Here is a 24,356-nt window from a genome sequence, read left to right as displayed (position 1 = left end):
CTCCTCCTGCTCTCTGCTTCTCTGGACTTTTCCCCCTTACATTTCATTTATTTATTTTGCTCATGGCTTATTGAATTTGTTATCCCACTCCCTCTCCCTTCCCCTTCTCCTCCTCCTGCTCCTCCTCCTCCCTGCACGCTCCTGTCCATTTCTGTCGACCTCAAGGAAAAGCATGCGGCAGTAAACAATCTCGCTGTGTGTGTGTGTGTGTGTGCGTGTGTGTGTTTGTTTGGGGGGAGGGGGGAAAATAAGCATTGACAAGATAAACCCCGCTGAGCTGCATACAAGACATGTGTGGACACCCTGTAATAAGCTAGATAATACTGCTAATAATTGCGTGAGTTGTGTGTAAAATAGTGATTTCCTGACTCAGCCTTTTATATTACAGTAAATGCTTTGATGTTTTGTGTATGAATTCTGCAACTGAACCCAGCATTTAGCAATTTTTTGTAGTTTGCCCGTGTGTGTGTGTGTGTTATAGTGTACACACGAACATTAGTATTTGTGTGCGCGCGGGCACACAAATAGTTTGGTTTGGTCTTGTGAGCACGTCATAAAATAATTTTAAGGTGATTATAATTGTGCAGCGAAGCGTACAGTGAGTGATTGAGAAGTAAGCAGATGAATAACAATGAGGTGTGTGTGTGTGTGTGTGTGTGTGTCCAGAAACAAGGGGAGCTTCTAATTTGTGTGTGTGTGTGTGAGCGAGAGAGAGAGAGAGAGAGAGAGAGAGAGAGAAAGTGTTGAGGCTATTTATGATGATGGTAAAGATGCTCATCATGATTATAATCACAGCAGTCACTAACTTTTTTTAATTTTTTTTTATGCACAAGGCCAAACTTCTCTCTTCTTCTTTTTAATATGATTTTACTCATACTGTACAATTTAGATCCCGCAGTTACTCATCATTTTTGAATGGAGATAATTGTTATTAGCCATTTGACGCAAGAAGTGTCATATCGGAAAGAGATGGAAAAGCATGTCACTTATTCATCCCTTTGAACATCGGGCTTTCTCCCCCTTTGTTCCGCTCCAGCCCCGTTTGGCAGTCACTAAACGACTCGCTGTAGCTCGGCATGTCACAAATTGTTCTTTTTCAGAAAAAGGTAAGCTGCTCAGATATTCCATCAATTTGCCAGTGAGCGGTACTGTATTAAACATGTGCTAGGAAAAAAAAAAAATAACAACAACAACAAACGACAAAGTTTTCCTCACATCATGAATATCTGAATCTGGGTGGATGGAGGAGAACGTCAGTGTTCCAAGGGTTCTACGGTAGGAACCGTTGCTGGGACGTCCTTCGTCTTCCTGGACTCTGTACTGACGATCTATTCTGTTGAGGTCTTGTATGAAAAACGTTGTTTCCTGTGACGTGATCCTGACAGGACTGCGCGCCCCCACAAGAAAAATGAAAAACGACATTTAAACCCAACGCCGGATTTAATGAAATCCTAATTTGCATGAATTACCATGACCTAAATGATAAATTAAAGTGTAATTTCCATACGTTCCGTCCAGTAATCCCCTTTGGATTCCTCCTGAGCCTTTATCCGCGGGCCTCGGGGCTACCCGGCTAAGTCGTATCGAAGAAGGAAACCAGAGGATTCAGAATCAAAAGGTGGTGGATCATGGGGAAGGCCCTGGGACAGATATATGCATCTGGGGAATAGCAGCAGACGGGGGAGATATCTTAGTCTTCTCCCTATCTGAAAGCGGAAGAAGTGAAGCCTGCTTTTTTTTCTTCTTCTTAACTTCAAATGTCACGACTTCCTCCAAAGAGGAGTAGCGCGAGCTCCCTTGGATCTAGCGGAAGACTCGTTAATAAAGACGTCAGTTTAATTTCTGACGTGAGTCTGACACCACGAGGGATTTGTCATTCCGCGATCCCCTTTGCATGATGGCGTGCTGTTTTCATTCGACCCCGCCGAAGCCTGCGGGGTTGGGGGGGTACTGGAGCGCAGTTTATTTGAATCGACCAATTGCAGGCCATGTTTGTCAATATTGTCAGAGCGCCACTTCCCCGCACACCGACAGTAGAATGATTCACCTGCCTTTTGAGTCGGGGAGACGTGAGGGGAATACAATGGGGGGGGGAGGCGGGGATGACAGACGAAATCCGAGACGTTGAGGAAGCTTCCCCACTTTGCTTTGGCTGTCCCGCACTCGGCGGGCCTACCTGTCACGCCGGGAACCACGGCAACAAAAATCCCCTCCTCGATATCAGCGAAGGATATCGCGCGCTTCTCTTTTTCTAACGCAAGCACACGTGTACGCTCGACCCTTCAAAGACTCGACTGCGGTCTGCTCGGAGCGTAGAGGGTTTAATTATCCCGGTGTCCTGCTGCGCTTAGATATAAGAAGAGGAAGAGCTGCACTGTACAGTTATGTGGCGCGGTTCATTTGTGTAAAAGCTGTAAATGAAAAGAAAATACTGCAGTGAGATGCACGCCAATATATATGTAAATGTAGCACTGTGTGTGTGTGTGTGTGTGTGTGTGTGTGTGTGTGTGTGTGTGTGTGTGTGTGTGTGTGTGTTCGTTCCCAATCCACGCGTACGTCTTCGTTTTTCGGCGAATGATTGTGCAGAATTTCAGAGAAGTCTGCTGTGGAAGTGGCGGTCAGGAGGCCAGCAGTGCGTTCCAAGTATGGACCGGGTAGAAGTGGATGGCGTCGTCACGGTGACGTCACCCAGTAGTTGGTTGACTGCCGTTCTGAAGCCACAATCCCATTTTAAAAAAAAAAAAAAAAAAAAAAAAGTTGCTTTGTTTTCTGCCACAGCGTAGCATAGGGGGACATATTCCTTCATTCTGATGTAGATACTGTCAGTCCCACCTACACTGTCAACTACGCCTTCATCCGCGGCGGATCTGTGGACTATTTCCTCCTGTAAGACAAACATGTGATAGCTGCAATCCCTACCTGTGTTCGGAAATATCCTTTTGTATTTGTGTTATTTCTTTCAATAAAATGAAATGTTCGTGACCTGTTTCTTTAAGCTGTAAGTCCTGAGCAGGAACACATCACCCATCTATTTTTCTCCCTCTTGTCCATCCTCTTTTTTTGTTTGTTTCTCCCTCTCATACTGCCCTCTTCTGTATCGTCCTAGTTACTCTTCTAGTTTTGCTTATGAAATGTGATTTATAGGAGCAGGAACATTGTCATACAAATACTTGGCGCGCATACTCAGCCTGATTCTCTTTAGTTATCTGCAGGGGGGCTGAATTGAGTTATCTCTTTGCCTGTTTGCTCTTCCTCCCCACTAACTCCCGTACTCGTGCTTCCTTCAGTACTTTTTCCTCTCATTCTTCTCTTTTCTCGTGGTATTTATTGCACACCATTCCTCCTCCTCCCAGCTGTTCTCCCTCCTCGTTGTTGCCTCCATTTTGTTCCGCCACTGCTCCCATTTTACACTTTTCATGTTATCTGGGCCGCTGTGTGACTCACAGGCTTTATGTGAGCTCCATGTGTGTATTTCTGTGTGTGACCGTTTACATAACAGCCATGTTGTAGTGTTTTTTTTTTTCTCCATGTGTTACATACAGTGCGTATATGCCCTGATTGGGTATCTTTCTATGTGTGTGTGTGTGTGTATTCAGAAAACTATGATTGTTTGTGGGGGAGGGGGGGGGGGGGGGGGGGGGGCTTCTTTATCTGGCCTCCCTCTCGCTTTCTGTGTTTGTGGCTTCCACCGTGCAATTTTCCGAATGAGAGAACTTGGATTGCATTTTATCAGGCCAAAATAGGTGTGTGTGTGTGTCACAAGAAATGTCATCTTTTAAAATTAAAATCCTGTCCCTCTTAACTGGAGATGTAGTTCATCTGATCTTTAAGGCCCCGGCGAATAATTGGTTATCTTTTAAAATGGAGTTCTGCATGACTGCTGCGGCTCATTTCTAAACTTGTATTTGTTTTTCTTAAATTTGAACAAATCGCTGAACAACTTATCTTTTGAGCTTTTTTAGAGGCAGACCCCCCCCCTTAAACAGTTAATGAGTGACAATTAATTATGGGTTGGAAATAACATTTCAGCCCCTACAGTGAAAGACGAAAGAATAAGTGCTACAATAAGTACCTCTCATCCATAGTGCAGTCGATGATCCTGTGCAAGGTCACAAGAATAACATTACCTGGAAGACTGAAGCACATATAGTGTCGATGCATGCAATAAGTGTCGTTGAGAGTTGACCGTTTATCCTTCAAAGTCGTGTTCGTGCTCACTGGACTCAGGTTTCCACTTTGAGCATACCTTAAGTATCTCAAAGGGTGTGTGTGGAGGCCGTTTTCTATGTTAAAAGGGTTATAATCAAATGATCCAAAGAGTTTGTGTCCGGGTTACATTTCCAAACGGGCTCTGACTCGAGAACACCAGCCCGGTGGAGTCAATATGGAGCTGTTGAGACTGACATCGGGTCAATATCTTAAGTTTAATCAACCGGCACGGCGTCTTCGAACGCACCGCGGCACATCAATTGTGCACAGCAATCTACGGCCGTACGAGGGAAGGCCTTGAAACCCGGGCGCCAGACACAAGTCGAATGTAACATGGCGGAATCACACGGGACATCAATGCTGCTTCTGACATGCGGCTGAAACGCTAAAGGTCACCCCCCTCGGGCAGTGAGCTCGAAATCGGCCGGTCCATTGTAAAGAACAGTACGGATACGGATGCGCTAAATATTATTCGAATCTTTTTCACGGGGGGGCGATGATTGATTAATCCAGCCGTGTGGCGTCGTGAGCAGATGGAGAATGTTCCTTCCTTCCAACTCGCCTCAGCAGGCCATTTCCGCTCACGAGTCGCTCGCCCTCTTTACTTGAAGGAGCGCTAATCAGCAGGTGGCGTCTTCGAGGGGGGGGGGGGGGGGGCGCCAGACGTGAATGGGGATAATTGTGCGCGATACATCTGTACGATGCAGTGGAGTGAACGGACTGACATCGAATTAGGTCTCCGCGACTGAAAGGTTATTCCGGTGCGAGGGTATTTGAGAACCACCGGTACGACGAATGCCGTCGACAGCGATTAGCCGCTCACCTCGTCCTCGTGTGAGCCGCCGCAGAATCTCAGGGACCTGAGTTATGTTAATATTGGCTGCGAGAGCCAAGGTTGCGCATCATTTTTAAAAAAATGCAGCGCTGAAGAAACCTCTCGGCAATGCTCTCGTTTTGTTGTTTGAGGTAATTATCTATATTTTTTTTATTTTTTATGTCTCACAGTTGATGCGACGGTGACTTATTGCTATTTAAAGAGCGTGTGTGTGTGTAGCGTGGTGTCGCCAGGCTCTGGCTGTGATGCTTCAGTGGCTGAATAGAATTAGCTAATGAGATGTTTTTATTGCTTATAGCATTACAAGAATATGTTTGGAATATGAATTGCGTATATTGGAATAAGAGTGCTGTTTGTTTAATTTCTCTCTCTCTCAATTCAATAGGCTTTATTGGCATGGGTGTTCTCTCTCTCTCTCTCTCTCTCTCTCTTTCTCTCTCTCTCTCTTTCTCTCTCTCTCTCTTTTCCTCGCCGCCTCCTGTACGCCAGAGTCACTTTGCATTCGTCTCCTCACTCTTCCATCTGCTCCAGAACAAGAGAAGCAGGAATTAATTAATGGGCTGATAGTGAGGCCTAAGAAAAGGAGAGGAAATCTAATCGGATCGGATCTTGTTTTCGTGTGTGTTTCGTCCATATTCCCTCCCCCAAACACACACACACACACACACACACTGTTTCTCTTGTTTAAATTTCTCTGTTTACCCAAGAAGTTTCTTTAAACACGTTTTTTAGCATAATTGGAAAAACAATTATCCCTTTTTTCTTTTTTGTGGGTGTCTCTTAAGCATCCTATTCTGACGTCTCTCCTCTCTCCTCTCCCTTCCACCCATCCTTTCTCCTCACCTTTCAAAGTTATTTTTCTTTCTCTCCTCACCTCCTTTTGATGAATTGTGATTAATAACCTCCCCCTCTGTTCATCCCCTCCCGTCTCCTCTTCTGTTTGCATTGGCGGTATCGAACATGCAGCGTAGTTTCCGGGCTGCCAGCTAAATTGATGTCAAAATGCCATCCTCCTGCCACAATGATTCACAATTCTTATTTCCTCCCCTCTCTCATGCAGACGACTCGTCTGTCTCTCCATTCCTCCCTCTTTCTCTTCTGTTTGCCGTCTAAAAGCGTCTAATGAAATTCATGCAAAACAAGATGGGAGGCCCGATGCCGCCTTCCACTGTCCGTCTTTTCCGTCACATTTGTTTGTTTTTCGTTTCATATTCTCTCTCGCTCCATTTCCCAGTCTTTATTGCCCTTCTCATCTGTCCTTCACACTTTACTCCAACTCCATGTCTACTCTCATTTTTTCTATGTGGGCCTTATTCTTTTCTTCCAGGTCCCAATCTTCCACCGAGCCTTTTTTGATTCCTACTCTCGTCTTTTGTTTGTGTTTATCCATCCTTCATATCCCCTCGCCTTCCACCACTGACACTTTCTCTGTTATCCTCTTGTTTTTCTGCATTTTCATTCCTGCAGGCCCCACTTGGAAGCACGTTGGCTGTATTTCCATTATTTGTTTTCTGCAGGAGCGCGTGTGTGTGTGTGTTCGTGTGTGTGTTCGCGTGTGTGTGTGTTCGTGTGTGTGTTTGTGTGTGTGTGTGTGTGTGTGTGTGTGTGTGTGTGTGCGTGTGGTACGTGAGCTCACATTTGGAAGACAAGAGTCTGCATTAGTTTGACTGAAATGAGAAAATACATTTCAGCCTTGCTCTTTACCACTGGCCCCGGAGCCATCTTGAAAAATGTATTTACCGGAGACGCGTTTTATGTGAATGAGAACAAACCCGAATGCCGAGGAAACGCACGTACATACGTACACACACACACACACACACCCCGATACAGTGCGGACTAACGCTCAAATGAAGTTAAGAAAGCAAGTGTTCACTTCAAAAGGAGTAAATGTTTTGCATTTGGAGGCGACGGCAGATGAAAGGACGAGAGGGAGACGGCAGGGGAAGGAAAGGAGGAGAGGACATGGGAGGAGAGGATACGGAAGAGAAGCAATGCGAGGAAGCAGGGTTTTTTATGTGAAGGCGAGAGTGAAATTAAAAGCAATAGAGGGGAATAGGATGGAATTGATCATATTTTTAATTGTGCTCCTTTTCCCATCCTTCCCTGTATGCGTCATCTCTTCTTGGCTCTCACTTCTTCCTGCAGAACACCCAACTTCTCCCCTCGCTAACCAGGCGAGCTTTTTCTCCCTGTTGCTAACCGAAGCCAACCGTCTCCGGGCTGTTGCTACATATTCAGCGTACACACGAGCGGTGACGATCACACTCACCGAGACGACGTTCAAGCATCTGTCCCTTGATGTTGAACCGTGGCTTTAAGCCCCTCTTTCTGCCCCGGTGGGTGCCTCTCAAAATGTTTCCCCGAGGATGAACCCGCCTCCTGCGGTCCCTCTTCCCTTTGTCCGTGCCCCCGAGTCATGCCTCCTTCCTCAATCCATCCTGTTTGTCTTTCTCATCTTTCTCATCCTTCCTTCCTGCCTTCCCACTCCCATCCCAGCTCCCCCTCTCCGCCTTCCACCTTTGCTGCCTTTGGCTTGGTCCCTTTGGTCCTCCTGAGCGAAGGCCAAATCCGATCACTTCCACACTCCCACTTTTCCCACTCGCCCTCTCGGTTTGGTCGTCCAGCTGTTCATCCACCTGCACACTCCCACCTCAACGTTTAGCTGCCATCTTGTCTCTTCTCTTTCACTCATCTCTCAATCTCCCCCCCCCCCCCTCCCTTCCTTGGGGATCCCAATAGTTGAATATCATATGTACTTTAACTCGCAGCCTGTTTGCTCATATTACGTCACCTCTTGCAGCTGCCTCCCTCTCCTCCCTGTATCCTCTTCTCCCCCCCACCCCCCACCCTGTTAGTTCTGGGCGCGCGGCCACCCTCTTCTCCCTCAACGAGCTCCGAGTGAAACGACTGAAAAAGATACGCAATTAGTACTCAGCCGCCGTGGTCTCGGTGTGTGCGCGCGTACGTACGCACATGTGACGGGGCGAGAGCGAGTTTGCGTGCTCACCTCTTAATGTGAGTATCGGGCTAATGTGTTTTCCGTGTTCCGTGATAATGTCGCGGCGGCTCCAGTGAGACCCCGGGGTCTGTGCACGTGGCGGATATCACGAGTGCTTTCCCTGGTACTTCTATATGCACAAACATTTTAGTGAACACTTTTAAAGATGAGTCTGCCAGGGGGCCCAACCTTCCGTGAGAGGTCGGGACGTCATACATCCTCCACTCCGATCTGCCCAACCCTGGTACCCGGACACGATAATTCATTTTAATAGCATTGCATTTTAATGAAACCGTCATTGTACTCTTGACCCGCAGTAGTTCTGCCATCCTCTTTTTTTTTTTTTTAAAAGGGAAACGTACAGTCTTGCTTCGAAATGCACATGCACCCTTTTTGATATAAGCGTGCCAAAAAATTGTTTTCGTGGGCTGGTCCAGCTAGGCTAGCAGCATTTTAATAAGAAATAAAACCTGGTAAACTCGTATTACTTGTCATATAGGAGGCTATATTCTTTAAACCAGTGTGTGCTGCGACCCATTGGTTGCCTAAAAAGGCAAAGCCGTGGTGCCTTTTCATAAACCTTTCGACACAATAAAGGAAGAAGCCAACATGTACACAAAGATGCTTACGTTTTATGCATTATCAAACGTATCAAAGCGAAAGAAATGAGCAATACATATTCGTCCCCGTATTAAAACCCCAGCTCATAGTCGGGGGTTGTAATAGTCGCACAAATATTGCCGAAAGATTCGGTTGTGTTTTTTTCTTTTCTTTCTTTCTTCATATTTGTTAGACACGCAGTTTGTGAAAACAAATGGCATGGGTGACATTATTTCTTCAAAACCAAATAGCCACAGGACATGAACCCAGATGAAGCTGAATTAACCGCAGCTCCCTCGTTCCCTCGCCTGCACATGTTCCAATGGTTCCATCAGGCTCCCACTTATAGTGCTAAACGTCTTTGAACTAAAGAGAGGCACTTCCATTGTCTTTGAGTGTAATATTCCACATTATCTAACATGACATGTTGATAATAAGATGTTAACGTTGCTGTCATAATATGCTGCTCGAGTGTGTGAGACTGCTCCGGCATCAGAGGATAAACTGTGTGTGTGGCTGTGTGTGTGTGTGTGTGTGTGGCTGTGTGTGTGTGCGTGTGTGTGTGTGTGTGTGTGTGTGTGGCTGTGTGTGTGTGTGGCGTTGACACGGACTTCAGATGAAAGGGTTCTCCTCATCTTTGAAGCTACTTGGAGGGAAACCGGTTTAGTTCAATCAGACTTTTTACCAGCTCAGATGTGACTTGGCGTCCTAAACAGTGGTGCTTTACCACGGCCTTTCTGAACTGAAGACGTTTAAACTCTTATTCTTTTAAGTATTTCTCAAGAGCTGTCGTATGTGGTGCAGAGGTGTTTATATCTACTTTATGCCCAAGACTTTTTTATTATTATTTTTTTTTTTAAGCTTCAGCTGTCTGCTGAAGCTAAAATGGTGATATATTTTATCAGTATGAGGAATATGTGTCAGTTGGGAAGGATTCACACAAAAGACCTTTCAGGTGCTGCTATAAAACGTTTACTAATATAGTGCTTACGGGAATGTAGCCGATGCCGAGCTGTAAATAATTTGAGCCTCCATGTGGTTCTGCTGTCAAATGCATGCATCTCTTGGCGTATTGGTGATTTCATCAGAGAGCAAATGCAAGATATTTACAAGCAGGCGAGGCCGTACAGGCTGTTGCATAGACACGATGTACTTGGCTGCGAGGTAAAGGCACTGACAGCATTTCACACAACAGATTCGGTGTCTAGGCTTATATTCTATGACTCTTGTGGGGGTTTCTTTCCATTTTTCCTTTTTTTTAAATTGTCAGAGATCAAATATCAACTCGGCAGCTTTTGAGAAGCCGGAAGAGAGGCAGAAGGCAAGCAGTCAGAGATGGCAGGCAGGAGAGGAGACTTATAATGCTCGGCACCTTTTTTAATAAGACAGTGGTGCATGTTTAGCGTTGTCAGAAAAATAAACGTTAAGTTCACACTTTTTCGACACGTCAAGAGCCCAAAGCGAGTAGTAGGAGACATTAGACGAAATAAGTTGAATGAAAAAGAATTGACACAATATTTTGTCCGACATTCTTCGGGTACTTGGCTAAATGACGATTTGAAGGAGATTTGTAGAGATGCAGATGGTGTGAATGTGCAAATTCATGAATAATAAGTCATCAGTCAGAAGAAAAGGAAAGGCCCTCGTAAAACAATAACTGTTAAATTATTTAATGTCGCTATTAATGGCTCATATATTTGCGCACAAAAAAAAACAAAGCAAGGACTTATTCCAATGTTTATTTCTTTGACTTTCTAGGGCTCTTAGTTCGCTTTTCCACTTGGCTGGCTGTAATATGATTTATGTGCTCATTTTGGGTAATATGCAACGCTAAACCTCAATTTCACCTGAAATGGCAAGGGCCTTGAGGCAGGTCCTGCATTAGTACGTAATTGTAATCTAGAGGCCTTGTACTGTAGCGGGGGGCTCGTACAAAATTGAGTTTTAAGACCTTATTATTTCAGTTTATATTGTGCTTGCATGCCGCATATTCCTAAATAAATTTCTGTTTAATCACATTTCCACAAAGTAATTGACACGGAGCAGACCGTGGGCCAGGTAGCATTGCAGCTCTGGAGTACTTCTTGCTTGTTGCTCGAGGCCAAGTATAATTAAACTGCCATGTAGCCCAGTGCATGATGGGTATTTACATGATGCGTACACAGTAAGGAGAGAGTTAAAAGAAGTGGGGGACAACCTCTTTTAAGATTAGATTTAAGAATCAGCAGGTCGAACAACTGAAATCACGTTTAGTTTTGCTCTTGGGTAAATACTTAATTCCATAATTCATCTGGAATTGTGCTTATGTTTTTAACCCACTTTTTGCACACGGCACATGTATTGCTCCAGTAAATTACGACAAGAATAGAAAAATCCCCGTAAACATCTGTCTAAAATCTGTATTATAATAAATGTAAGAACAATTTAGCTTGTCGTTTTTGGAATTGCATTTTCATTTTATTTTTTTGTCATTGTCATTACTGTTATTTGCTCCATTCGATGAAATCCTTTCAGAGTTTTTCCCTACCTCTCTATCTTTTTCTCACTAGTTTATTTTGATAACTGCGCGCACGCGCCACAAAAACCCAGTTTCAATACGGTGACTTCTCCATGGTGATGTGTGTGTGGAAGAGTTGTGTGACAGATGTTTCAGGTCCTCCCTCTCTCCGAGTAACTAACTCTCCAGCTCTTCACTGTCACACACGTGTGTGCGTGTGTGTGTGTGTGTGTGTGTGTGTTTTTGTTTGTTTGTTTGTTTGTTTGTTTGTTCCATCCTCTTCCTGTGCAGCTCGGCCTTTTTGTGGAACTTGCTAATGATACAAGGGACTTTTATTTTGAAGCTCGCTGCACTGAGGGACATATGTTGCCACAGGCTCTTTAATTTGTCTGAGTGAAATTAGTATACAATGAATTCTATAAACCCTCGAGGGTCCTCATTCAATCAGTGTTGCCTTATGTTTTCAAAGTAGAAGAATTATGCCAGGAAAAAAAAAGGAAGAAAACTAGGACAAACTTGACAAAAGTCCATGATTGGATGCCAAGTGTTCAGGAAATGTTCAGTTGGTCTTGTTTGCCACTGAAATGTGTTTATTTACAACATATTAAAGGACTTACATAAAAATGGAGCTTTTATTGAACACTAATGTCTCAATCAAGTCATGCATTGTTATGGCTGTTTTCTTCTTTTCCCCCCTCTACCTCACTAGTATCACACATATGTTACCATACCATATTTCAGCTTGAGTTTCTTTTATTGCCTTCCTCATGTGCGTTATTATACCCATACTACCACGCTGTTAGTATACCAGGAAAAGATCTTGTATGTCCCAACACGCGGTATGTCAGAAGCAGTATGCAAACAAGAATGCCATTTTGCAGTCGGCAAGCCTGCATATGTGAGCAGGAGGGTCAAAGGTCAAGGTGCAATGTCATGACGAAGCAGTGTGAGCCAACTGAATACTAAATGAAGACAAATGCATGATGGAATGATAATTGATAATCCTCAAACACGTATATCTCTTGGCAACAGTACACTTCACACACACGAGAGGCCCTCGCAGTGTCCCTAAAGGGCTGTAGCCTCGGGGAGCTGACAATGTGTTGGACCCCACACAGACGAGGAACTAATCGAAGTCTGGAAACAAGCTGGCGTCCTAATTAAACAATAAGTGCTGGGAAACTGAGAATCGTTTCCAGAACTGCCGTTGGGGACATGGCTCATATGACTCATTTGGTTGCGTCCTTTTATTATTTCAGGACGCGAGAGGAGCTGTCCAATTAAAATAAAACGATGAAGAAAAAAAAAAAAAAAAAAAACCCCCAAAAAACCAACATATTCGTGAAAGTGTAACAGCAAACACGACGTTAGCGCCTCTCCGGGTTATCAAGACTGGATCTGCTTATTCCACCAACACATTTCACGCCAGGCTGATGCATAATTGTCCTTCTGTTTGGCCAGAATGCGGATACCAGCTAATTGAGACATTAAGGGGACAGAAGCCGAGACGGTGTCCAACATCCGAGCTCGCTTTCCTAATAGTCGTGCCTCCTGTCTCTCATTCAGCCTTCAAGCCTCCGAGGCCTCCCCGCTGGTCCCCAGTGCGTTTATGATTGGCAGCGGATTGAGCGCAGGGGACTCCTGCCTGTTTAAAGGGATGATGTGTCCCCCGCCCTCTTTCGTGCGTCCGCTGCGGCGTTGAAAATGTGCCCGGAAAGCAACGAAGACAAAGTGCTCCGGTACATTTTTTTGGGGCTGTGCGTTGTTAGATTGTGCAAGGTCACGAAGCGTAACCCAGCGAGTGTCATTCGAGCTTCACATTTAAATAAATGCATACAGATGAGGTGACAACTGGTGGAAATGGAAGAAAATATCTGCTCTATGTCCCCCTCTTATTTAAATTCTTTCTAATATCCGGTAATTGCTGAATAAGAATTTGCATAATGTAATCCTATTTGTATGGGTGTGTGTGTGTGTGTGTTTTGTGTTGGGTGTGTGTTTCCTGGGCAATTTTGTTGTTAATATCTGTGAATGTATGTTAGAGCTGGTGTGACTTTACTAAAACATCATTTTTAATTGGCAGTTTTATTAACTTTTGAAACGTAATAAAGATGGATAAAGCAACCAATTCTCACTTCTGTATCCAAATAGTGATTTTCATATGCCGGGTTTTTTGCAGATGGCATTCTTTGCATCGCAGTGTACAGTTTTCCACTTGGTTACGATGAACCCTTCGCGCAGCGCTCATCACAATTCCGTACCTCCGTAAGCGGAGGTTTGCTCGGCTCAGCGGAGTCACACGATGTTGATTTTTATTCGATCACGTTTGCGTTGCGCTGACACGCGGCGACGTCATCACACACCCGCTTGAGGCCGAGCTCCTGTGCAACGCCACGCCGCGTAAGGCCGAGTCTCTGCTTCTTAAGACCAGAACCCACCGGTCCGCGTATCCTTTGGATCCTGGAATATTAAACACACACGTGCTAATCTCTAATCACACACATGCTGGGATGCTCATTTCTTAGTTCATCCCCCTAGACTGTACAGCATCCACCTCCTCTTCTTCCCCGTCATTCTCTGCCTTCCTTTTTTATGGGTTTATTTTTGTTTACTCTTTATTAGCTTCTTTTTTTTTTTAGGCCTTAATGATGTCACTAAAGTAAAGTGCTTTACAAATAATTAAATGATAATGAAAGCCAGTTTAAGTTAATTCCAACACAACTGTTACTCTTTAAGACCAGTGACACAGGTGTTTGGCTTTTACTTCTATTGCATATCTTATTGAGATTCTCCAATGCTGAGAATCTCAATAAGCCTCGCTAATTTGTGAGTTGTTTTATATATATATAGAACTGTATGCTTTGTATTCGGCTTGTTTTCCCAGGGGGCATTGTTTCAGAAACATCAAATTGTAACCAAGTTTAGTTTTGATGGACTTTGTTTTTGCCATTAAGAGGTATCCAAGAGGGATTGTTTTCTTGTCACGCGTCGCAGATTCATTTGTTCAAATGAGCAGCGCTGGGAAGAAAAGAAATCCTCACATCCGCCGCAGACCCACAAGCCTCCTCATTGTGAGTCGAGGCCAAGAATAGCTAAAGATGTTCATATTGGATGAATGGCCTCACTGATCTTTACACCTTTTTCTAAGCAGAAACCACAAATTCTCCACAGTGACATCAAGGGAAATTAAGGGCTAATCACATCATGTTCCGGGCTTCAATCAATTTATTCACCTCATCGCCTCTCTTTCTCTCTCTCTCTCGCTAACAGTGTGGACCTGGTGCATGCCCAGCTGCACGTGTGTGAGGGCCGCAGCCTGCCAGAACTGGGCCTCAAGCAAGACAAGATCAGGGTGAACGGCTGCGCGATCCAGTGCCGAGTGACGACCGAGGACCCGGCCAGAGGCTTCCAACCAGACACGGGGAGGATCGAGGTAGGCTTCATCTCCCAGGGACCGGGAGGCCGTTCGCTACACAGAGCTCGGGGACAGTTGAGACACGTCTCCTCTTGACACGCCGCTCACAGAGTCGGGAGAAAGTCTGCAGGGCGGGCATGATGTGGCAAAAAAACAAATCTGTATTTACAAGTAATTTTGAAGTTATGTTTGATTGTGAAGGGCGACAAAAAAAAAAGACAACTCGCAGTTATCGCGCCCCGATGCTTGTATACAGTTTTGTTTTTATTGCCGCGTCGTGCCGTACATGCAGCCCATTGGTTTTTGGGATTACAGGTCAATGCTACATGTCAAACATCCTAACAAAAATGTGATTGTGCGTAATAGCCAATCGATTGATTTTCCAATTTAACTCATTATAACCATTGTAAACCCACATGCTCAGAAACCCTTTGTTCCCATCACTGAGATGGTGCATGGAACACATTCTTGACCCACTCTTCCTCCAGACTGAGATACTTTGCAGGTCCAGAGTGGTTCAATGCCAGATTCCAACTGGCCACATTAAGCTCTTTGCTTCCAAGATTATCTAGACAACGTAATCTCTCTTCCTATCCTCTTCACATGTATGCCGTGTGCGACATACAGACGTGTGTTGCGGTTTTGAATGGTTGTGTGTCAGCCACTCACACCAGGCAAAGGAGAGCCACCACTTAAAAACGTTCTCGGAAGCAAAGGGTCGATTCTCTGTGGTATTTCTAGTCCTATCGTCTCCTTTCATTCAGAGTTATAACCAAAAAAAAGACCGAACGTCCTCGTCCACATGTGTTCACAGCTGCAGAGATCAACCTGTGCTTGAATTCTAGGTCCGTCACATTGATCCATATAGTGGCGTTCATGGCTGTAATTATAAACGCACATTTCCGTTTGAGCTCTGCGAGTGGGCCGACGTGATTTCCCCGTGTTCATTCTGTGTGCGCCCCTGAACAAGTGCGTTCCTCTTTATCTGTGCGCTGTGTATGTAAGGGCTAATGCCCGACGAGGTGCCCATTGTCCACAATTAATAGGCAACGCACGGCGGACGGTTGCCTGCGTGAAGTCCATTAATTCCTTATAATGCACACTTCAAAGGGCATTATTCCGCTTACACCACGGTCACTTGCCAAAGAACATAGAAGTTAAGACCTCTTTTTTACGTCTTTTTTTGCAACCAAAATCTAAAGTTTCTCTGGTAGCCCTGAGAGTTAATACCCAATATGTTTAACCACAAGAGCCATGTCCTTTTGCACAAATCAATATCAAGAGTTTGAAAAAAATGAGTATGATAATAGTATCATCAGTATGTGAGGGGACTGTGACAGATAATATCAGTAAGTTAAAATGGGCTGTTCAACTTACTCGCAGTTTGGAAATAATAACGTAAATAATACATTATTAGTAAAATGTATTTCTCATTTAATGTCGCCAGCAACAGGAATCAAATCAGGAATTAATGGACACCCTGCAGCCAATCAAAATTCGGTATTCACCCTTACGGGAGCATTTATTTGCATCTAGTGTATAGATTTGTACATCCTCAGGATTTCCTTGTAAACGCTTCGTCTGGTGGGATTCAGAGCGAGTGTCCGTGTGCCTTTTTTTTTGTTGTGTGAGAGGACCAGTGATTTCCTTTGACAGTGTTCACACATGAGAAGACACGAATGTCCTCAAACAAGTGCTCTGTGTATCCATCCACAGGCGCATGTCCTGTGTATCTGTGTATCTCTCTTTCGTTGATGAGGTCTGATCCCCGGATGCTTTTTGCTGTCGGATCCTTTTGCCCTTCGCCTCGGACCGTACGCACAGCCTCCTCGGTTTCTCTTGCTTTATCCCCCTCCCATCATCCTCCATTCTCCTCCTTCTTAAATGTGTTTTCTTTTTGCAGACTCTCTTTTAGCTCTTTTTTTTTGCGGGGCCTTAACGGGTGCCAGAAAGTGCTTTATAAATAATTAAATGGTAATGAAAACCAGTTTTAAACAATACAATTGGCACATTAGTTAAAACAAGGTTAAATGAGAGCGTAGAGGTCATTTATCAGAAAGAAAACGAATCAAGCCGTGTGCTAAAGATATTGTGGAAAGATAATGATCATTTTGACCTCAGCAGGGCACAGTGCGTAAAAAGCCTTTGGGGGCTCTGTGGCTACGGCTGAGTTATGTTTGGTCTGTAGCCGAGACTCTGATAAACGTGGGAGGATTCTGCTCGAGGGGAACAAAAGTGAAATTAATTCTTTAACGGTGCAGATAAGATGAAAGGGAAAAACTCCAAACAAGAAATACAACATTGTTTGCACACGCTGTCAGAAATCTGCAATGAACAAGGGAAGCGAAGCTGATCAATTATATTATGCCATTTCACTGCAATTGGCAAACTATAAATTTCCAAGAGACCCTCTGGTTTTCACACCTTTTCCCACCTCATGGCTTGTGATGGATGCCGTGAATAAAACACTGCCATCGCTGCCTGGCGACGATGCCGTTTGAGTCCTTGGATGTGATTGGATTCGAGGTGCACCGGTGGCTTTTCCAATCAAACAAATCATCTGTCTCTTTGGTTTCCGAGCGAGGCAGACAAATGGTTGTGTTGTGCACACAGATTCATTCCATTTGCATTTGAGTCCATTAATTGATCCCCCAGGGTATAGTTATTTTAGTTCATTAACGTGTTATGCGGCTCGGTGATCAGACCAAATGTTTTATTTGAACATTAACCTGATGAATGACCACATTCCGATGAAATATGTATGGTAATATTTAGCTTTTTGAGCGGTATTCAAGTCTGCAGCATACGTTTTGAATTCCAACCTGATTTGGAGATGCTGAAACCATACAAGCCATTCAGATAGCAGCCCTATTATGTGGCATTCTCACTGTCAGGGGGCATTATTAGTCACTGCTTGCACTGTATAGTCCTTTATCAACACATCTGAGAGGAGCAGCAGTGGAATGGCTCGTGAGCTTTTCCATTTAAAGGACTTTATGCCGTGTTCACACGCCATATTTCCTCACTTCAGCTCCCCGAGCATCACTCGACTCTTCCCTCCCAACTATACCATTCATATTCAAATAATGTACTTTCTCACCCGCTTCCACACGTTCCCATCTCACTCTCCTTTCCTAATCATCTCATCCCATCTCTCTTCCCCACCTCCCTCTTTTTCCTCTGCCCTCCCACGGCATTTAGCTGCGCAGCTGAGCTATGAAACGTGTCAACAGAGGCCCCCCCCCCCCTCTCCGCCATTACCATGCAATATGAATGAACCAAACACAATCAACACGGGAAAGCAGGGATGGGAAAAACACACTGAGGGACAGATGAATAAATTATGACCCGAGGGCTGCGACAAGGCCGAGAAGTGAGAGGTCGGCGGGACAGTCGTCAAGCTTCGGACTTCTGGTCACTCGAGGTGCAACTTTGATAATTCGCTTTGACGACTGGTGTAACCGTGTTATTTGCATGAGAAGCAAATAACACGAGAAGCATGAGAAGCAAATAACACGGTTAGATGGATGGTTTGTGGCCGAAACGGAAGCAAAGAGCCAATGAGTCCTTGTTGTGCATCTCTTTGACTTGATTATTGTCCTCTGGGGGAGAACACGGATAAGGAGAACATTTCTCTTATCATCTTTTAATGGAGCTTCCAAAGCATAAGAGAGGGCGACGGAGTGCAACGGATAGATTGTGTGCGCCGAGAGAAGTAGAGCGGTATTAAAAAAACAACCATTACTCAGCTTTTAGTTAAAGGTCTCATCCACAATTGTGGTGGTCTTCATCAGCGATGCAGAGTTTGCGCCGTTGTCATATTATGGGAAGCCATTTTCATTTTCAATTATTATTATTTTTTTAAAGCTACACTATGTACACAGCTTTGCACGTTGTTGAATATTCGAGACTGGAACTCATTCATTATCATCGAGGCTGAGTGTTGGACTGTGAGACCACTACAGGCAGTACAGCAGCACCTTAAGGCGGTGGGGGGGGATGAATACAAAATGCATCCCTTCATTCATTTCAATGAGGCCACAGCATTGGCCAACATAGAGAACAGAGTTGTAAAGTAATCTAAATCACTGTGAGGTGTTTGGCATCTGAAAGGCTCATAATGGAATTATCACTCAACCCCGTTTCCTGATTTTGTGTTTCATCTTCCCTCCAGTACAGAACCTGAACGCACCCCAACCGACACAATCCCTGGCACGCCCAGTCTGCGCTGCCCCTTGTGGCGGACAGATCCGTCTGCCAAAGAATAACAGATATGCCGTATTTAATCAAACTTTGCATACAAAGTGGAACACCAGAAGAATCACAGGCACCTAATCACAGCCAACACGTTTTTTTTTTAGGAATTACATTTTCACATCAAAAATGTATATGAATTATCCACGCTCATATAAATATTAATCATAGCTTCATGCACTATACTGAGAAGCAGGAAGGAAGAGCAGTTTTTAATTGGCAGCTCCGTGAGTGAAAGCTTTGCTGTGGGAGCAAAACACCGTCTGGTGAACCACTGGAGGAACATGGTGTAACCATAATGGAATAGTATTTTTTATGTTGCCATCGCTGTGAATGGAAAGCAAATTTAAGTATTGGCTAATCTGTCTGCATTTTCCTTTTAAAAAAAAAAAAAAATCTTTTGCTTGACATTTAATTCCTTTTTGTGTCGCGATCACATCCCGGTGAAACTCTTATTAACAAGACGTCAATGCTTCAACGTGTGTCGCGGCTGAGTACATGTTTCGGTAAAGGAGCAGGGGGGGGTCCGTCGAGGGGAAAGAAATAAGACGAAGGTGTGGAGCGAGGGATGAAAAGGGAGCCGGAGATGAGGAGTGATGGATGTCATAGCAGGAGGGGGGGGGAGGCCCTGTCGACAGAGTGACAGCGAGGGATGGACTACGTGCTTCGGGATCAAGCGAGCAGGCGGGGAAGGGGAGGAGGGGGAGTATTAAAGCGCCACCTTGACATTTTGTATTTTGATCTATTTGTCTTCGGCAGACACTCATCGCGTTCGCTGTATCCGCCAACCTTTCCTCGCGTAAGCTCTGTGATCAGTTTAGCTTGGCGGGGTGTGAAGCGGATTCCAACGAGCACGAGTGGAAAAGCCTTTTTTACTCCCGCGGTGCGATGAGCGGATGATAAAGACAATTTACCGAAGCCCAAAATCAACGTTACGCCTGTAAAGTAACAAGAGAGAAATATGTCTTTGTTGTATACTGCAGAAAAGAAGACAAAACGCATGGATAATCTGATACTCCTACTATAGAGAAGTAAAGGGATGAATGAAGACGGTGTGTGTGCTATTTTGTCTTTGTCTATAACTGATGTGTCAACAAGGGAGCAGTGATCTCACTTTGGTCTTCTCCTGATCTGTCCATCAATCTCTTTTCACACATCTATCTGCGGCAAATCACTCGATCACGGCCGACCATTTCTCCCATCCTCCCTCCTTCTCCTCTTTTCCAATCCATCCTACAAAACCTCCGAAGCCACTGATGCCCTTTCCTCCTAACGTCTCATTTTTCAAACCCCTTACTTCCAGATATTTCTCTCCATCCACCCGTCCCCTTCATTGAGCTCGTCCTCTCTGCGTCTTTTGACATTTCCTATCATTTCTTCTTCCTCACCTTATTTTCCTCTTCCCCACTCTATCACCCCCCCTCGGTTCTCCACAAAGCAGGTAGGAAAGCCACATCCTGCAGTTCCTTTCTCCTCCCCTTGTTCCTATTATCCACCTCCTTTCACGTCTTCCTTCCCCACTTTGCCATCTCTCTGTCCTTCCCTCTGTCCGGTGCTGTTCAATGGACTTTGTTTTAATAATCCAAAACAACCCAATGTAGTTCCAGAGGGATTTGAAACCCTTACGCGGGAGTATTTGTCGCCTGCAGGGAGCTACAAGACCCCAGTGGTTCACCCTCTTTTATTCCTCATCAGTCTGAATTTGAATATGATCAACGGTCCAGCCACAGTTCATCCCACATATCAATCGTCTCTTCTCCCCATTGTGTCAACCAGTGTTACTCACATCGCTCTCTCTCTCTCTCTTACCGCCCGACCACAACGCTCTCTTGTTTCTTTTATGGAACACGTTTGCCCGTCTTCAGAAGAACAACTTTGAGTTTGAAAAGTCCCAATTAGTTCTAATTAAAGGGAGGAGAGTTCGACTTGCGTCCCACATCATCATCATCAACACCTGTATTCTGTATTCGCACGCCATTAACAGCCGGCCCCCAAGGTCGCTCCGCCCCCATCCAGTGTCATGATTGGTCGCCGTTATCTTTCCCTTCCCTCATTGCCCGTAAACAAATCAGCCATGGCTTTCGTGCTGGTAAATATTGTAGAGAACATCTATGATCTGATACGGCTGAAAGATGGGTTGACCATTCACCCCAAAATGTTGGTTCATATTGTTTTGAATGCTAGGTCAGTTTATTTTCATGTTTCCTGACTTCCTGAAACTTTGAAATACCACAACAAATCAACAACTTAATTATTTACCCACATTTTCTTTTTTAAAGTTTCCCCCTGCATCAGTGATGGCAGACCACCAAAACCGAATGTGTGCACACACACACACACACACACACACACACACACACACACACACACACACACACACACACACACAGTTCACATGCCACCTTGTTAACTCTGCTAACATCAGAGCACCAGCAGCCCTGCGGCTGCACACGCACACATCATGGTACCGGGTGTCATTTCCAAAGAAACACCCTTTTGACCTTGAGGGGGTCATGCATGGAGAACGCTTGCAACGTGAGCTGACTTACACCAGCAGCGTGTGTGTGTGTGTGTGTGTGTGTGTGTGTGTGTGTGTGTACATTGTGCTGGTGTGTGACCCGTCATTATACGCCCTCTTTGTAACTGTGTGTGTTTCCTTCCTGCTGTGTTTTTCTTCCATCTTCTTTTCCACATAATCTCTGGTCAAATATCATCTATTTCAGAGTGCGATACAATGCTCCCCGCTCCCCGCTGCCACTCATCGCCATGGTAATTATAGGCTCAAATTAGCCCAATATTTTATGGAGTGACATTTCTATTTCTCCCTCCCCTCCATTAGTGCACCCTCCACTCAGTTCTCTGCTCATGCATTTGGTGGTATTGTCCAATTACTGTCTCACGTTCTCTCCCTCTCATGCCTCGCCATCCCGCCCGCTCTCCCTGTGTGCAGTCCTGTCATTTCCATTTTCATTCATCGAAATAGCCGGACAAAAATCGTTACTAATAATATACAATCCTGCACAGAAGACGTTGCTAATAAAATGGAGTCAGAAACATTTTAATCACAGATATTTGGCCATCGAAAGTGCTGAGGAATGTTTGTTGTTTGAGGCCCTGATTGCATCGTCTAGATTTGCACATTTTGGTCAAAACAGCAAGACGAGTTTTTCACACTGTTCTTGCAGATCATCCAGGTCGTGAAACATTAAATCTATTGTCATTCAAAGACAAAAGATTATTGAATATGGGGGAAACGGGCATGGGCACACTCTGAAAATGCCTGGTCACACTCCTAATGTTCAGATGAACCGCTCCAGGTTCCAACGTGTCGCCAAGGAAATCCTGAAACTATCACAGACGATCCATGCAATAGATTTTTGGGATCATTTATTTGACTCAATCTTCATTCACTTGGAGTGATATAGATCTCCCAATTACGAGAGATGTAATGGTTACCTGTTTCTTTTTTTCTTTTTATAATTGAGTCCAATTTACATAATTTCTGCAGAAATTAGTCTGTTGCCAAATGAATCGTGAATGGATGGCTGCATCTCACGGGGTATTTATATAATAGAAAAGCCAAATGGAGCAAATGAGTTTCGGGATTTTCAAGCAGAACTCCCAACACTTAGACATCATTGTGTGAGAGGAAAGAGAAGTTTGAAAAATGAAGCATGAATAGAAATGAGCCGTGCGTGCAGGAATGCAGCAAGAGAGTCCTATTCTAACCCAGCTCGGTGACTTAGTACGGACATGTTGGGATGGGTCTTCAAATTAACCTCATAATCCCTTCAGCGTAATAACTGGCGACATTATGGAATGGTTAGAAGACGTTTTCTTGTGTTTCTTCTTAAATGTGCATATTTTGTCCAGTATTTTGGTTTTGGAAAGCGTCTTCGTTGTTGTAACTTCAGTGCTTACGAGTAACGGCCTGAAGGTCGTTTCCACAGCACTTCCCATTTTCATATGTCCTCTTCAATTTTTCATAGGCGGACACACATTTAAGCCTGGCGTTAAATGGCGTTTCCAAAACTAATATGCGTCCTAAATATTGAAAAGAAAAGTGTTCCCGTCCACTTCCAATTCAGACCACCTCATCTGTGCCGACTCTATACCTCCAGTGTGTGTGTATGTATGGGTATATATATATATATATATATATATATATATATATATATATATATATTTTTTTTTTTCCTCTCCCCGTACCCGCTGTCTTTTCCTCCTATTATCCCTCTCACCCGGTTCCATCTGCCCCCCTCCACTACCAATTTCCTTGTGTGTGTGTGTGTGTGTGTGTGTGCTGAACTTTACATCCAGGTGTACAGAGTGCATGTGCGTCTGCATGCATACAGGTGTGTGTGTGTGCTCATAATTGCTGTCTACGAGCCTCCTCCAGTTTAATATTCCTGTCGTTCATGTTGTCTCCCCCTCCCCCCCCCCCCCCCTACCCCCCCTCCTCCTCCCCCACACACCACCTCCTCCTAACTCTCCTCATTTATCATTCCTCCTTCTGTTTTCACTCCCTGTCTGTTGGGTTGCTATCTCCTTCCCATCTCACCTCTTCCATGTCATACTCTCCTCTACTCGTTCTAGTTATTATTCACTCTTTTCTCCCTGCGTCATTTCTCATCTCCCCCCCGTGTACCCTTTGTCGCGCTCCTCCCTCTGCTCCGTCAGTTGATTTGTTTTCGGGGCTTCATATTTTCTCGCCGTGTCTACTTCCACCCTGTTTTCCGCGTTGTCCCCTTTCTATCCCCCCCCCCCCCCCCGGCTCCTGCCTCTCTTGTTCTTTCTGCTTTTTTAAAAATGTTATTTTCTCTCGCCGCTGTCTCGTGATGCTGCTGATTTGTTTTCACGAGTCTCCCTTCACTTTCTGCTTTCTCCCCCCACCCCTCATCTAATTTTCACCCTCTTGTTCTGTCGTTTTCTTTCTCGGTCCCCCTCTCCTCTCCATTTATTTATACTGTCTTCCCTTCTTACATCCTTCCCCCTCTTTCTTCCGTTGCTCTCTATGGAAATCTTCTTCTTATTTGTCGCTTCTTAGTCCCCCGTTCCTCCCTGCTGCCCCTCCCTAACTCGTTTATTTTTAAATTCGGATTCCTTCCTTCTCTTCCTCCTCCTCCTCTTTATTTACACCTGGTCCCCTGTTTCCTCTTTTCACAATATGCCTCTCTCTTTCCTTTGCTAACGCCGTCTTATTTGTCATTCTCTCTCTCTCCTTTCCAAACCTTGATGTCATTTCCTCCATGGTTTTGTCTCCCTCCTCTTTTCCATCCATCCCTCTCTCTATCTAAAGTCTCTCTTACTGCACCGAGTATCTTCAGGGTTCATGTTTGTATTTTTCACACCCTCTATTCATTCTGTAATTATTTTCTTTTTCTCCAGTCTCTCAGTAGGTTGTTTACCAATCTTCTGTGTGTGTGTGTGTGTGTGTGTGTGTGTGTGTGATGCAGGAATAAATGCTTGTATGTGTTAACATTAGAGTACTGTATGCTTACATTAGTGATTCCCCATGTCTGCACTGTCAGTTTTAATCAGGTCC

General features: G+C 44.6%; 1 protein-coding gene across 1 annotated transcript in view; it reads left to right on the top strand.

Annotated features, from left to right (window-relative positions):
- pcxb (pyruvate carboxylase b) overlaps positions 1–24,356 on the top strand; it is a 243,787-nt gene that overhangs the window by 58,705 nt on the left and 160,726 nt on the right. The window contains exon 11 of the mRNA XM_034557049.1: positions 14,413–14,575. Within this exon, the coding sequence (XP_034412940.1) occupies positions 14,413–14,575 (163 nt within the window). The remainder of the gene's footprint in view (positions 1–14,412; positions 14,576–24,356) is intronic.

The sequence above is a fragment of the Cyclopterus lumpus genome, chromosome 18 (assembly GCF_009769545.1).
Source record: "Cyclopterus lumpus isolate fCycLum1 chromosome 18, fCycLum1.pri, whole genome shotgun sequence".
Taxonomy (NCBI): domain Eukaryota; kingdom Metazoa; phylum Chordata; class Actinopteri; order Perciformes; family Cyclopteridae; genus Cyclopterus; species Cyclopterus lumpus.
This window is presented reverse-complemented; position numbering and strand designations above follow the sequence as displayed.